At 47.3% G+C, this 15385-nt stretch overlaps 1 protein-coding gene across 2 annotated transcripts in view; it reads right to left on the reverse strand.

The window, feature by feature from the left end:
• Positions 1-18: 18 nt before the first annotated feature.
• DAGLB (diacylglycerol lipase beta) overlaps positions 19-15385 on the reverse strand; it is a 33143-nt gene continuing 17776 nt past the window's right edge. For both annotated transcript variants that reach the window (XM_081255967.1, XM_081255966.1), the window contains 7 exons: positions 14727-14804; positions 11557-11637; positions 11343-11470; positions 5181-5249; positions 5026-5098; positions 3515-3756; positions 19-3415 (listed from right to left, as the gene is read on the reverse strand). In XM_081255967.1, coding sequence (XP_081112093.1) covers positions 3217-3415; positions 3515-3756; positions 5026-5098; positions 5181-5249; positions 11343-11470; positions 11557-11637; positions 14727-14804 — 870 coding nt within the window. In that variant the 3' untranslated portion in view covers positions 19-3216. The remainder of the gene's footprint in view (positions 3416-3514; positions 3757-5025; positions 5099-5180; positions 5250-11342; positions 11471-11556; positions 11638-14726; positions 14805-15385) is intronic.

Here is a 15385-nt window from a genome sequence, read left to right on the forward strand (position 1 = left end):
AAAACCCTGGGTCGTTGGATGTTCATTTCCAACGCATGTTTTCATGGTGGTGGGGACAGGGAGCGGCCCCTCTACGGGGAGAAGATGGAGGAACCAGCAAACAAAGAGGGGGCGTTGAGTGACGTTCGGTTTGAGACCTGGCGAATGTTGGCGAGACTCATGTGATGTCCACGCGGGGACGTGTGTCAGCATCTCGGGCCAGAGCTCTGGGCTGAAGATGCAGATGTTGGAACCCGAGCTGGCAGCCTGGTAAGGTGGAGACTGACGATATGACTTTAAGATCCTTTCTGGAGCCTAAACTTACACTATGAACAGTTCATGTTAGAAGCAGTTTTTAAAAGTTTCTTTTTTATTGCTTGGAAGAGTTTTTTTTTTTTTTTTTAACCAAAGATAAATGATGCAGTTTAAAGACCAAATCTAAAGGTTTGCTACAAAAACAGTCTTCCCCCTTCGCACCCTCCCCAGAGGCACCCATTTTGAGTTCTCTTAGGTAATTCTTCATACTTGTCTTCACATGTCTAAAGCATATGCTTGCTTTTTTCTCTTTTACTTACCAGATCACTGGTTTATCATAAAAGGATGTAACTCAGGAACAGCCAGACGGAAGAGATGTAGAGGGCAAGGTATGGAGGAAGGGCTGGGCGCTTCCCTGGGTACACGGCTCTCCCCACATCTCCATGTGTTCCCCAACCCGGAAGCTCTCCAAACCAGGTCCCTTCGAATTTTCTGGAGGCTTCAATTCAGTCACTGGCCATTGGTGACTGAGCTGTCAGCCCCTCCCCTCCCCGGGGCTCAGGCTAAGCTGTGTGCTCCGCTGGATTTTCAGTTCCAGCCACCGCCGATGACGTCCCCTCCCCGGTGGGGATGCAGTAGCTCTTAACCAGCTGTAACCCCAGCCTCAACACATCTTTCCCACCCCTTCAGTACAGTCGTTTGGGTTGGCGCTGATACTCAGTGTCTGCATTACCACTGCCACGTAAATGCTCAGGGCTGAGCCATGTAGTAACAGAATCTGCCTTTCCTGCACAACTTTGGTTTCTTTTGGAGTACTAGTTTGTTTTCTGTGTGTTTGATTAACTTAACTGTGACTTTTCCACCTGTTGTCTAAATCTCAGGACATTCGGATGTATCACGTGTTTCATCAGTTTTCATTTCCCTACTTTCTACGTCTTAACTCCTTGTTTTCTAATTTACTTTCTCACCTTGATGGACACATTCTCCAAGAGCTTCCTGAGAAGTATGTGGGTCATCTATGTTTTTGAGCACTTGTATCTTTGAAAATAACTTCATTCTAACCTGATACTTTTTGGCTGGGTCTGAAATTCCAGGCTGGAAGTAACTCCTCTTCGGCTTCTTGAAGGCAGATCTCCCCGTCGTCTTGGCTGTTTGCACTGCAGGGGGGCGGTACGTTTATCTCCACGTCTTATGGGGTCTGCCCTGCGTCTTCATGTCCTGGGTGGATCTTTTGTCTCCCGTACCCTGTGCTTGGTGGGCTTGTTCTGTCTGGAAGCTTGTCTCCCATTATTCAGGTATCCCTTTCCCAGCTGCTTTTGATTTCATTTTTTATACTTTTCATGTCCAGGAGTTCTTTTTCCTCTAAATACTATTGTTCAGCCTTGTGGATCAGTTTTTGTGGTTGCAGCAGTCTGTTCCCAAGCTGTATGTAGCTTCTCCCGTGTCTGTTTCTTTTGGTTCTTTGTTCCTCGAGTGTCTGGCAATCCCTGGCTCGTGCTTGAACACTGAAAACTAAAAAGCAGACCGGACACTGAGCACATAGGTGGGTCACGCCAGGGCAGTGTGGTTCAAGGTGCTGGGATCACTTTCCTTTCTGCCACTAGGAACGTACAGGAATTATGTTTAGAAACGAAACTTGTAGCAGTTGGATGTTAACCACGGCATTTCAGTCAGAGACCTTTACAGGTTTTCAAAAGCTAAGGTGGTATGGCTGTGACAGCTACCAGGCCCTGAGGGGGCAGGTACCCCTAGAGGTCTGATTTCCTTGGAGCATCTTCTTGAAGGTTCTGGGAGCCAAGTGGGAGGAGTTGTTCTACTGCGCTGGTGTCCAGCGCCCCCTCTACCCTGAAGCAAGCGAGGAGACAGATTTCTTCCAGCTGTCACTCTGGCCGGTCCCCCGCTGTCTGCTTCACGCCCGGGTCCGAGGTGCCTGGGGCATCTGGCTTGTAGACCGGATTTATCCTTGTCTTTCCTTCCCCACTTCATCCAGGAGTCCCCTTACCTCTGGCCATCTCATTTGTCCTGTCTCTTCTCCCCCCCGTCCTTGTGGGTTTATGCTTTCTAAAGGAATCCCATTACCGTCATTTTACAGGGTTTGGATCGGGGGTGGAGTGCAGTCAGACGCCTGGGCAATCTTCCGTCTTTAGCCAGAGCTCCAGGAAAACTTAAGACTCCATTTTGTTGTTTACAGTGGACAGAAAAAAGATGTTTAAAACAGGACTGTTGTAAAACTACCCAGTAAAACAGACCTTCCCAGAAACACCCACTGGAAGAGTTCATGGCTGTGCAGGCACTCATGATATGTAAGTGCTTTTTTTTTTTTTTTTTTTTAACTCACTCTGAATCCACTGGCCGACCTCCGCGAGTATCCCACGAGAACTGGGCCAGCACCCTGAGGCTGGTGAAGCAAGCGGCGTGAACAGGGCACGGGGCACCCGGAGGGCAGGAGCATCAGTCTCTGCTTGCTTCCCCGACCTGCTTTCGTCTGATTCCCAGTCAGAACTCAGGGCTGACCCTCCCTTAATGTCACCCATGACAGACCCCAGTCTGCACCCTCGCAACTGATACTGAGTTTGTGCAGGCAGGAAAGTCCAGTTTGCAGAATACACTGCACACCTGTGTGCCAACTCGTAAGGCAGAACCCTGTCACTGAAAAGGTGGCCTGAGGGGGGGACGCCTACAGATCCATTAGGGCCTTAAACCTGGCTGTGGGACTCCCGGGAATCAGCAGGCCTACGGGAAAGGGCGTGACGCCCGCTTAGTCTCGGGGCGGGGGGGGCCGTCACCTCAGTGCCCTCCTGGCTCCTGATTGTGTGAATATTGTGGTCAGAAGTATTTCTCAAATTACTCAGTCATTTAGGAGACCACTGAAATCCGATCGATGGACAGCCAGGTATTGGCATCGTGGGAATCACTCAGGTGTTAAGTCACTGTCGGAACAAGAGCGGTGTCCACGGCCCGAGCAGCTCCCAGGTGCCCTGGTTACACCACGTCCACACTGGAGCCTCCCTCAGTCGGACAGGAAACACAGGCGGCCCTGTCGGACACCACGCTGTCCAGGGCTCTCATCAGGATGTCGGGCATGTGGTCTGTTAGCATCTTTGGGCCGATGAGTATTTTGCTGAATTCTGATTCGTGTGACCATTTCACGCTATACCGAGCAGCAGGACAGCAGGAAAACCTGAAAGAGGAAAAGCCGAGCATCTCCTCAGGTCTCACCCCCGTGAGCCTCCCTTCACCACTGGCGGGTGACTGACCACCTCAGGCCCGCCGCACTCACCTCCCCGAAGTGCCCGCTTCCTCCAGGTGGATGATCCTGCCGGGAGGGTAGAGAGGGGGGTACTTGGTGGGGGACTCAAGCGGGGAGTCACTGGAGAAGCTGTAGGCCGGGGACCCGTGCGCCAGCAGGCTCCGCTCCCCAAGGAGAGGCTGCGTCAGGTCGCCCCCATCCAGCTCCGTCGGCAGGTCCTCGGGGTGCCCTCCAAACAGCTCGTACCAGCACCCACGCAGCAGGATCTTGTACTGAGGGCGAGACCGAGAAGACGGCATGCGTGTGACTCCGTGAGGCTTTCACGGTCCCCAGAGACCTCCTGCGACCCGTGAGCTGGTGGCGGCAACCCCACAGCACAGAAGCCTGGCTGCTTTGTTTTTCAACATGGACCTTAGGAGTGTGGAGGTCAGGAGCCCAAACTCAGGTTTCTCTGGGGCAGTGACGCCATCACACTTGAAGCAATATTTAAAAACCAAATTCAGGCAGATTTTGAGGAAAAATTACCCTTAATTCTTTTTAGGCAATTCTGTAAACCAGTTTTACCCTTTACCCTTAAAGACATTAGATACGAATTTTTTTTTTTAATCTGGGGGGAGTATAGCTGATAAGGAGGAAGTTTATTTTTAAATTAAATTTTTTTTTCTAATTAGCAACAAAAACACAAAAAAATGTCACAAAACAAAGATGTTAAGTGAAAAATCATCTCTAGTCCCGTTATCTAAATAAAACCACATTTTGGTGTATTTTTTTTGGTGAAAGCTATATATATACCTCGTCACCTACCCCTGCCTTGGATTATATTCTAAGAAGCATTTTTTTTTTTTTTTTTTTTTTTTTTTCAGTACGCGGGCCTCTCACTGTTGCGACCTCTCCCGTTGTGGAGCACAGGCTCCGGACGCACAGGCTCAGCGGCCATGGCTCACGGGCCCAGCCGCTCCGTGGCATGTGGGATCTTCCCAGACCGGGGCACGAACCCACATCCCCTGCATCGGCAGGCAGACTCTCAACCACTGCGCCACCAGGGAAGCCCTCTAAGAAGCATTTTTAATCCTGCCGTTTTTAAAAAAAAACTCTTCAAAACATCATGGGTATTTTTCTCTACTGGTAAATACAAATGCATTTATATTCATAACGACTGTAATATTCCACAGCCCAGGAATACCAGCGCCTCCTAAACTCTGTATCTGGCGGCCTTGTTTTATAAGCTTTGGGACCAAAAGCATCAGCACGCTGTTAGTCACGACAGGACTAAGTATGACAAAAAACAAATCACTTAACCAAACAGGGATGGTTCTAGTATAGTATGTTCTAGTTGCACCTTCCCTGCGCATGGTTTAGCCATTTGCTTCTCAGGCATCCTCTGCAGAGCAGCAGCCAACAGTCTGTGCCGGGGGTAGAAGAGCTTCTAGCAGCATCAGTGCCCTGCGCTATGAGGCTCTGAATTTAGAAACGTCTGGTGGGGAGGCCCTAACCCCTGCAAGTCCTCTTCCGGGCCCCCCCCCCCCGCCTCACCGAGTTACCTTGGGCTTGTTGCAGTGAGCAATCACTCGCAAGATTCTCCTCTTCAGATCTTCCAAGTTGGTCACACTTAACCTGTTGAGCAAAAGACCAGACTGAGGCAGAACTCTGCCTTTCCCGCCAGCCCAAGCCCAGGCAGGGCATCCAGCAGACTCACCTGGGAATCACATCCTTGCCCAGAACAAGTGACACGATGAAGGTCTTAGAATATTCATAAAGGGATTTGCTGAAATAATAATAATAAAAAAAGGTGATTATATTGCCCACAGAAGGCTTCCAAGAGAAAGCAAGTAACTGTACCAAGTTAGGAAGAGGTCAGTGTTCACAGAACTCCACTCTATTCTCCACCCTCTAAAGGGGAAGAGAAGTAAGAGATTCCAGGTAGAGCAACTCACTGGCCAGATTCTCTTGAAAAAGTAAAAGGCATGGGGATTTGCGTTACTAGATGTCAGCACTGGGTAGGCAACTAAGGTACTTAACCCAGTATGGCATCAGCAGAGTCAGACGAAGCCAGGGGAAGAGTGAGCATGGACGCCTCCCACAGGGCAGGAGTGGTACTGCAGGTCAGCAGTAGGGGAAGGATGGGCTCTTAATAAACAGTGCTGAGATATAAAGCACTCAAGGTGTGAGCGGGAAGATGAAACTGAATCTCTACCTCATGCTGTACACAAAAAAACCCCGAATTAAACATAGATTAAAGACCTAGGTAAAGGTGAAAGGTCAGACTAAAAGGCTTTTAAAAGATACGATAGGAGACTAGCTCCATGTCCTTGGGACAGAGAAAGACTTCTTAAAACGAAGACCTGGGACTTCCCTGGTAGTGCAGTGGTTAAGAATCCACCTGCCGGGCTTCCCTGGTGGCGCAGTGGTAGAGAGTCCGCCTGCCGATGCAGGGGACACGGGTTCGTGCCCCGGTCTGGGAAGATCCCACATGCTGCGGAGCGGCTGGGCCCGTGAGCCATGGCCGCTGAGCCTGCGCGTCCGGAGCCCGTGCTCCGCAACCGGAGAGGGAGAGGCCACAACAGTGAGAGGCCCGCGTACCGCAAAAAAAAAAAAAAAGAATCCACCTGCCGATGCAGGGGACACGGGTTCGATCCTGGTCTGGGAAGATCCCACGTGCCGCAGAACAACTAAGCCTGTGTGCCACAACTACTGAGCCTGCGCTCTAGAGCCTGTGAGCTACAACTACTGAGCCCATGTGCCACAACTACTGAGCCTGTGCTCTAGGGCTCGCGAGCCCACATGCCACAACTACTGAAGCCCGTGCTCCACAACAACAAGAGAAGCCACTGCAGTGAGAAGCCCACGCACGGCAATGAAGAGTAGCCCCCGCTCGCTGCAACTAGAGATAGCCTGCACGTGGCAACGAAGACCCAACACAGCCAAAAATAATGACAAATTAATCAATGTTAAAATTAAGAACTGATAAAGACGACTCAAAGAAAGTAAAAAGACACATCAAGGAGTGAGTATATTTACAACACATACTTAGAACCAACAAAGAACTGATGTACTGAATATATATACAAACCAGTGAGAAAAAAAGACAATACAATAGAAAAATGGGCAAAAGGAACTTCATGAGTGGAAATTCAATAAAAATATGAAGAGACTCAACTTCATCATGGAAATGCAAATTAAACAATGAAACATCACTGCACGCCCATCAGATTGGCAAAAATGTTCAAATTGGACACTATTAAGTGTTAGAATGTGGAGAGGTGTGCACACTGCCGGTAAGGTGTGAATGGGTGCAGCCACAACACGCGAAGCGCGAGCATGTGCACACTCCGTGACCCAGCACGTCTGTGACAGCCCGATGTCCGTCACCAGCAGAACAGATAATTTGTGATACATGATGAAACATAACGAGAATTTACACAATAACATTTCAGACATCAAACAATGTGGGAAAAAAAATAACAAAGTATAATTCCCTTTCTCTAAATTTCAAAATCATGCAAATCCAAACTATGTAGAGACATGTATACAGGTGGTAAAACTAGTTTTTAAAGCAAGGGAAGGGACTTCCCTGGCGGTCCAGTGGTTAGGACTCTGTGCTTCCACTGCAGGGGGCATGGGCTTGATCCCTGGTTGGGGAACTAAGATCCTGCAAGGCTGCATAGTGCGGCCAAAAATTTAAAAACGGGTTTTTTTTTAATTTAAAAAAACGCAAGGGAAGAATTTTCACAAAGATCAGGACAGTGATTCCCTGTGAACAGGAAAGGAGAGGACACACAGGGACTCTCTAAGGCACCGGCAACGTTCATTTCTCCACTTGGGTGGGTGCAGAGGTATGTGACTATTTTTAAATCAGCTTTATAGAGGTGTAATTTACAACAGTAAAATCACACCCATTGTAAGTGTACAATTTGATGACTCTTGACAAATGTATATAATTGTTTAGCAACCACCTCAATCAAGACGTAGAGCATTTCCATCACCCCCCCCAGGGCTCCCTGTGTCTTTCTGCAATATCCCATCCCCAACCCCAGGCAACCACTGATCTGCTTTCTGTTGTTATAGTTTTGTCTTTTCTAAAATGTCACATAGGGACTTCCCTGGTGGTGCGGTGGTTAAGAATCCGCCTGCCAGTGCAGAGACATGGGTTCGAGCCCTGGTCCGGGAAGATCCCACATGCCACAGAGCAACTAAGCCCATGAGCCACAACTACTGAGCCCGCGTGCCACAACAACTGAAGCCCGTGCACCTAGAGGCCATGCTCCACAACAAGAGAAGCCATCACAATGAGAAGCCCGCACACCGCAACTAGAGAAAGCCCGCAAACAGCAACGAAGACCCAACACAGCCAAAAATAAATAAATAAAATAAATTTATTAAAAAAAAATTTTTTTTTAATGTCATATAAGTGAAATCACACAGTAAGGTCTCTTGTGTCAGGTTTCTTTCACACAGCAAAATGCATCCAAGTTGTATGGATGTTTGCTTATTACCCTCAAAAACATGTTTTATCTTTGTTTCACTGAATAAAAACAATCAGTTATTTTTAAAAGTCACTTTCGTGTCTTATATGTATAAATATGTGTTTTAATATTAAAAGAGCTTTTAAAAATTTTAAAGGTACACAAATATTTATGTATAAAGATATTGATAGATTTATAATAATGAAAAAATGAAAAGAATGTAAATATCAGTATGGGAATAAATAAAAGTGGTGTAACCAGATGACAGAAAACTAAGTTAACTTAAAAACATGTTCTCAAAGAATAGTTAAGGATATAATGTATATAGAGTATTAGAAAAACACATATCCACACACAAAGAGCTGGAAGAAAGCAAACCTAAATAGTTACAATGATGATTTCTGGGTAGATCCTGACCTCTCCACTTATTTATATTTTTCAAAAATTCTACGATGGATACAAATTTAATTTTTACCCCTTTCATTTTTTATTTCTTTTTTTTTAATGGTCATACAGATTTCTTCTATCATCAGGCCAAAGATTATACAGGATTAAGTATGTTGAATCAGAAAAGAAAAATAATTTTCAAACTCAAAAAATGAACTAGTAACCAAATTCAGTAAAGTTGCAGGATACAAAATTAACATACAGAAACTTGGGTTTCTATATGCTAATAATAAACTATCAGAAAGAGAAATTAAGAAAACAATCCCATTTATAATTACATCAAAAAGAATAGGACTTCCCTGGTGGTCCAGTGGTTAAGAATCCGCTTTCCAATGCAGGGGACGCAAGTTGATCCCTGGTCAGGGAACTAAGATCCCACATGCCGCGCAGCAACTAAGCCCGCTCCGCAACTACTGAGCCCGTGCGCTCTAGAGCCCATGCACCACAACTAGAGAGAAGCCCATGCAGCACAACGAAGATGCAGTGTGCCACAACTCAGACCCAATGCAAACAAACAAATGTTGAAGAAAAAAAAAAGAATAAAGTACCTGGGAATAAATTTAACCAAGGAGGTGAAAGACCTGCACAGTGAAAACTAGAAGCCACTGATGAAAGAAACTGAAGACACAAATAAATGGAAAGGTATTCTGTGCTTATGAATTAAAAGAATTATTACTAAGATGTCCATATTACCCAAAGAAATCTACAGATTCAATGTAATCCTAATCAAGATTCCAATGGCATTTTTCACAGAAATAGAACAAACAACACTAAAATTCATATGGAAGCACAAGAGACCCCAAATAGCCCTAAGCAATCTTGAGAAAGAAAAACAAAGCTGGAGATATAGTGATCCTTGATTTCATAATATAATACAAAGCTAGAGTAATCAGAACAGTATGATGATTAGTATAAATACAGACACATAGATCAATGGAACAGAACAGGGAGCCCAGAAATAAGCCCATGCACTTACGGTGAATTAATTAAGAAGGGAGCTGAGAATACACAGTGGGGAGAAGACAGTCTCTTCGATAAATGATGTTGGGAAAAATGGACCACTATTTCACCATACACAAAAGTTAATTCAAAATGGGTTAAAGACTTGAATATAAGACCTGAAATCAGAATACCCCTAGAAGAAGACATAGGCAGTAAGCTCCTTGACATTGGTCTTGGTGATGATTTTTTGGATTTGACACCCAAAACAAAGGCAACAAAAGCCTAATCAAATGGGACTACATCCAACTAAAAAGCTTTTGCATAGCAAAGGAAACCATTGACAAAATGAAAAGGCGACTTACTGAATGGAAGAAAGTATTTGCAAATCATATACCTGATAAGAGGTTAAAACCAAAATACATAAAGAATTCATACAACTCGATAGCAATAAGACAATCTGACGGGGACTCCCCTGGCAGTCCAGTGGTTGAAACGCCGAGCTTCCACCGCAGGGGGCGTGACCCCTGCAGGGTTCAACCCCTGGTCCAGGAACTAGGACCCCACATGCCGCGTGTCCAAAAGAAAAGGGCAGACGATCTAAACAGGCATTTTTCCAAAGAAGACATACAGATGGCCAACAGGTACGTGAAAAGATGCTCAACATCACTAATCATCAGGGAAATGCAAATCAAATGAAAATGCAAAGCTCGAGACGGCACCTCGCACCTGTCAGAATGGCTATTATCCAAAAAAGATAAACATGAAATAACCAGCGCTGGCCAGATGTGGAGGAAAGGGAATGCTTGTGCATTGTTGGTGGGGATGTAAACTGGTGCAGCCACTACAAAACAACAGTATGGAGGTTCCTCAAAAAATTAAAAATAGAACTACCATGTGATGATCCAGCAATTCCACTTCTAGGTATTTATCCAAAGAAAATGAAGACGCTGACTTGAAAGATACCTGCACCCCCATGTTCACTGCAGCATTATTTACAATAGCCAGGACATGGAAGAAACCTAAGTGTCCACTAACGGATGAATGGACAAAGACACGTGTGTGTGTGTGTGTGTGTGTGTGTGATGGAATATTATTCAGCCATAAAAGGTTAACGAGGGGCTTTCCTGTTGGCGCAGTGGTTGAGAGTCCGCCTGCCGATGCAGGGGACACGGGTTCGTGCCCCGGTCCGGGAAGATCCCACATGCCGCAGAGCGGCTGGGCCCGTGAGCCATGGCCGCTGAGCCTGTGCGTCCGGAGCCTGCGCTCCGCAAGGGGAGAGGCCACAACAGTGAGAGGCCCGCATAACGCAAAAAATAAAAAATAAAATAAAATAAAAGGTTAACGAAATCTTGCCATTTGTGGGTGGACAACAACCTGGATGGACCTTACGAGCATTATGCTAAGTGAAATGAGAGAGAGAACGGCAAATACCATAGGATCTCACTTATATGTGAAAACTGAAAAAACAAACCAAGCTCACAAATACAGAGAACAGACTGGGGGCTGCCAGAGGCTGGGGTGGGAGGGGAGGCAGAGAAATGGGTGAAAGGAGTCAGTCCAAAGGTACAAGCTTCCAGTTATAAAATAAATAAGTTACTGGGATGTAACGTACAGCATGGCGACTGCAGTTAATAATGCTGTGCTGCGTACGTGAAAGCTGCTAAGAAAGTAAATCTTAAAAGTTCTCCTCACAAGGAAAAATGGTTCTGTAACTATCTGTTAACTAGACTTATTATGATCATTTCACAGCATATACAAGTATCGAATCGTTATGTTGTACATCTGAAACTAATATAATTATACCTCAGTTTAAAAAAATCAAAGCAAATCAAAGCTATGGTTAGAGAGACCTGTGAAAAGCTATCCAGTCTTTTTTCAACCAAACAGGGCTTTGAAACAAACTTCTCTTGAGGATGAGAGATTGTTAACTAACCTGCAGATAAGAGACCAGTTTTGACCAAATGACTTGTGAGTAGCACCTTACAGGAAAGAAAACAAACAAGTACCTCAGCAGCCCCCTGGGCGGGGAAAAGGCGTAACACCTGACTCGTGGGTATGGGTTTCTGAGCATGATGGTCAACAGGGCCGCGGCGCCTGCCCCCAGGCTGTGCCCCACGATGACCAGTCGGTATTCCTAGGGGGCAAATGCGGAATGAGTAAAGGTTAAGAAAACAAATAGCTAATGGCAGAGAAAATGAAAGAGAAGAATTAAAATCTCACAGGTGCAATGCTGAACGCCTGGCTCAAAATCCCGTCGTTGATGAGTCGTTGGTAAACGTATCTGGCAGCTTGAGAAATCCCCTGAAAGTGGAGACACAGAGGTGGCTGGTGACTGTCAGACAGGGCAGGCCTACACGGTGTCTCCTATCGGTGACTCTGTCCCCCCAGACAGGAAAGGCAACCTGGGATCAGTGGGCACATCTACCGCTCACTGCTGTATTCCCGACACCTGGCACAGAGCTTGGCATGAGGCAGGGGCTCAAAAAATATTTCCATGAGCGAATAGGTGACGTCAGGAACATCTTTCCGCGTCAATGGATATTTCTAAGGCTTCTTCTGTAGCTACAGGGTATTTTGCTGCATGGACGTCCCACAATTTACTTTAGCCAAGTCCCCATGGTCCATCACATTTAGATTATAAATGGCTGATCTTTTACAAATATGTTAAAATGTAAAGTTCTGAATCAGTGACAGTGACTAAGTAGCCACTGTTCCTGCAAAAGCAGAACTAAAACCATTGGAAGTGAGTTCTAGAGAGGTCAGGCTTTGGTTTAATTTCAAAAATAGAATGTAAAACTTCCTAACAAATACAGCTATCTCACGAAACAGACTTCTTGAAAACTGAGTAGTTCCCATGGAGGAGAGACAACCCTGTCAACCAAAAACATTTTCGGAGTGCTTCCTGCATGACAACACAGGACGGGCCTGGCCACCGGCCCCTGCAGCCCAACCTCCAACAGGATGAAGTGGGAGAAATCCCACATAAGACGGGAGACTGTTTTGCTCCTCTTTAAAGCTGCTGCAAGTTCCTGATTCAATAGCTCTATAGCCCTGTGAGCAGAATGCGGAACCTGGCCTCGTATGTGAGAAACCAGGAGGTCTGAAGGGTTAACATGCTGTGCACAGTCTGACGGCACTTCTGGACAAACCGCCAGATCTCCCTTTCCTCCCCCTCCTACCACACGATGCTGCCGACTTCCGCCAACATTTATTAGGCACCTACCGCGTGTCTGGTTCTGGGCAGCCAGAGCCACTCGGCATTTGGACCACAACTCGGCCGGTTGTGAGTCTCCCTGGCACAAGTGTTACAGGTGAAACGCCAAGACCGTTTTCAGCTGCACAGCTTTGAACTCCAACCACCGTGGACAGTATCAGAGCCAAAACTCGGTACCGAGGCCAAGAGCAGAGAACAGTCCATGCCCTTAGGCCCTGAGCAGCTGTCTTCCCGGTGGGAGGGCAAGAGCTGTCACTGAACGAAACGGTGCTGGAGGAGGCCTCCGCTGAGAGCCGGCCAGGCCTGCAGGGTCACAGCTTGTGGAGGCACAAAGCCTTGGACTGCGGCCCAAATTCTTCTAAGACCAGAGCCACAGCCGAGCCCACAGGGCTCTGAGGGTATTCTGTGCTTGGCTAGTTGATGCGTCTCTATAATAAGTTTTAAATTTCTTATTTGTTTTTCTTCATGCACACCCAGTTAAACTGGACTTGTCAGTGAATTGAGGTATGAAAAGACAGCTAAGAGATAAAGGAAAAAAGTTCACATTCCCAGGACTGTCAAGCTCCTAACTGGCGGCAGAACAAAAGCCAAAAGCCTCCACTCTGGCTCTTCCCTGAAGTGTCCAGGCACAGAAAAAACCAAAAACCCAAGAATCAACAATAACAAAAAAACCTGGAAGGAAAAAAAGTTGTCCAGACAAGACACTGGGGTTCAATTACCAGCACTGCACTCTGGCAATAACACGTGCTTTTATAAAAATTAAGCATTCTATTTAAAGAACTATTACTACAGAAGTAATACATGTTTTGGTTAAAAACCACACGAAGTGTATAAAAATAGTGGAAGGCCACTGCCCTCCACCCACGACATCCTTCTCCCCAGAAGCAGCCGCTGTAACCTTTAGGGAAGGAATCATCCCAGACTTTCCCTCAAATGTTAAAACGCTCAGCTCTACGACCTAGTTAGTCATCAGGATAACGCAAATCAAAACCACAGTGAGATACGCGCTTCACAGCCACTAGAATGGCTATGTTCAAAAAAAAAAAAAGAAAGAAAAGTGATGAGGATGCGGAGAAATGGAAACCCGCGTTCTTTGCTGGTGGGAATGTAAAATGGTCCAGCTGTGTTGGAAAACAGTTTGCTGGTCCCTCAAAAAGTTAAACAGAGAAATAACAGAAGACCCAGCAATCCCATGTCTGGGTATATTCCCCCCAGAACTGAAAGCAGGGACTCCAACAGTTATCTGCACACCCATGCTCATGGCAATTTTACAAAAGTCAAAGGAAATTCTGACACATGCTACAACATGGATGATGCTTGAGGACATGTGCTCAGTGTAATAAGCCAGTAATGAAAGGACAAATACTGTATAATTCCACTTATATGAGGAACGTAAAATAAGCAAATTCACAGACAGTAAAATGGTGGTTCCCAGAGGCTGGTGGAGGGAAATAACTCTGCTCTGAGCAGGCCGTGCTCCTCCCATCATCCCTTTGGGAGGAGCTTATGCAGCCCGTGCCCCCTCCCAGCACAGTAACAGTGAAACAGGAACTCGGTGTTGTGACATATGCAGAGAATGCAGTGACATGCAGGAAAGTGCTGAGCGTCTGCGTCTCAGGGAGGGTCTGCCCATACTGTGTTGCACTAAAGCTTTTTTTCACCATGAGAAAGTACTACTTTAATTGCACAGGAAGAAAAGCATTCAAATGCCGACTCTGACACTTGTTCCGGTAACTGTGTAGCTACTGGCAAGTGATGCAATCTCTATGAACCTGCTTCTTTCTCTTAAAAACAAAAGTAGGGCTTCCCTGGTGGTGCAGTGGTTGAGAGTCCACCTGCCGATGCAGGGGACGCGGGTTCGTGCCCCAGTCCGGGAAGATCCCACATGCCGCGGAGTGGCTGGGCCCGTGAGCCATGGCCGCTGAGCCTGTGCGTCCGGAGCCTGTGCTCCGCGACGGGAGAGGCCACAGCAGTGAGAGGCCCGCATACCGCAAAAAAACAAAAACAAACAAACAAAAAAAACCAAAAGTAACCTCAGGGCTGTGGTGAGAAGTCCTGCTGGACAGCACCTGGCGCACAGCAGCGTTAACGCGGGAGACCCCGAGCTGAAAATACTCCAGCGCCTTCGAGGTTCCCCTTGACAGAACATTCCAGACCACAAGGCCTCGGCTCCTACCTTGTGTGCCCAGCAGTCCTGCACCTCACACTCGAGGTCGAGCTGCTCGCTCTCTGCTGACAGGTCCGTCAGGATGTCCTGGAAACAGTGCGTGGGAAGAGGCCGTCAGCTGGGCTGGGCTAGCTGAGGGTGGCTGCGTGGGACAGTCCCCCGGGTCAGGCTGTTGAGAATTGGACCCCAGGTGCCTGAACTCGGGAGAGATGCCAGGTGGCCAGGAAGCTCCTGAGGGACCCACGGCGCAATCAGACATGAAGACTGGGGAGGGGACACGTCTAAGACGCACCCTCTGCCCCCACTCCCTGCACACAGCATCTAAGCACCCACGAAGCACAGAGCCCTGGGCCAGAGTGTTGAGCAAAGCACGGTTCCCGTCCTCCAGGGGCCCAGTCAATGGATGGTTGAAACCTAAGGGAGGGTAAGAGACACGTCACACAAAGCAGAGGAGGGGTGAGCGCTGCAGGGCACGGGGGGCTTCCTGGAGGAGGTGGCCTGAGCCAGAGCCTGATGGAAAAGCTGGTTTTCAGGAAGCAGAGAACAGAGGCCGGCATCCTCACCCAGGGGAGCAGCAGGACCCAGGGCAGAGGCATCTGAGCACGGGAAGCGGGCGGTGGGCTGGGCTCACGGGCACTCAACTCTAGAGGCATCGAGGGGCTGCGGGC

Source organism: Mesoplodon bidens, assembly GCF_964165515.1.
Source record: "Mesoplodon bidens genome assembly, chromosome: 15".
In the NCBI taxonomy this organism is placed as follows: Eukaryota; Metazoa; Chordata; class Mammalia; order Artiodactyla; family Ziphiidae; genus Mesoplodon; species Mesoplodon bidens.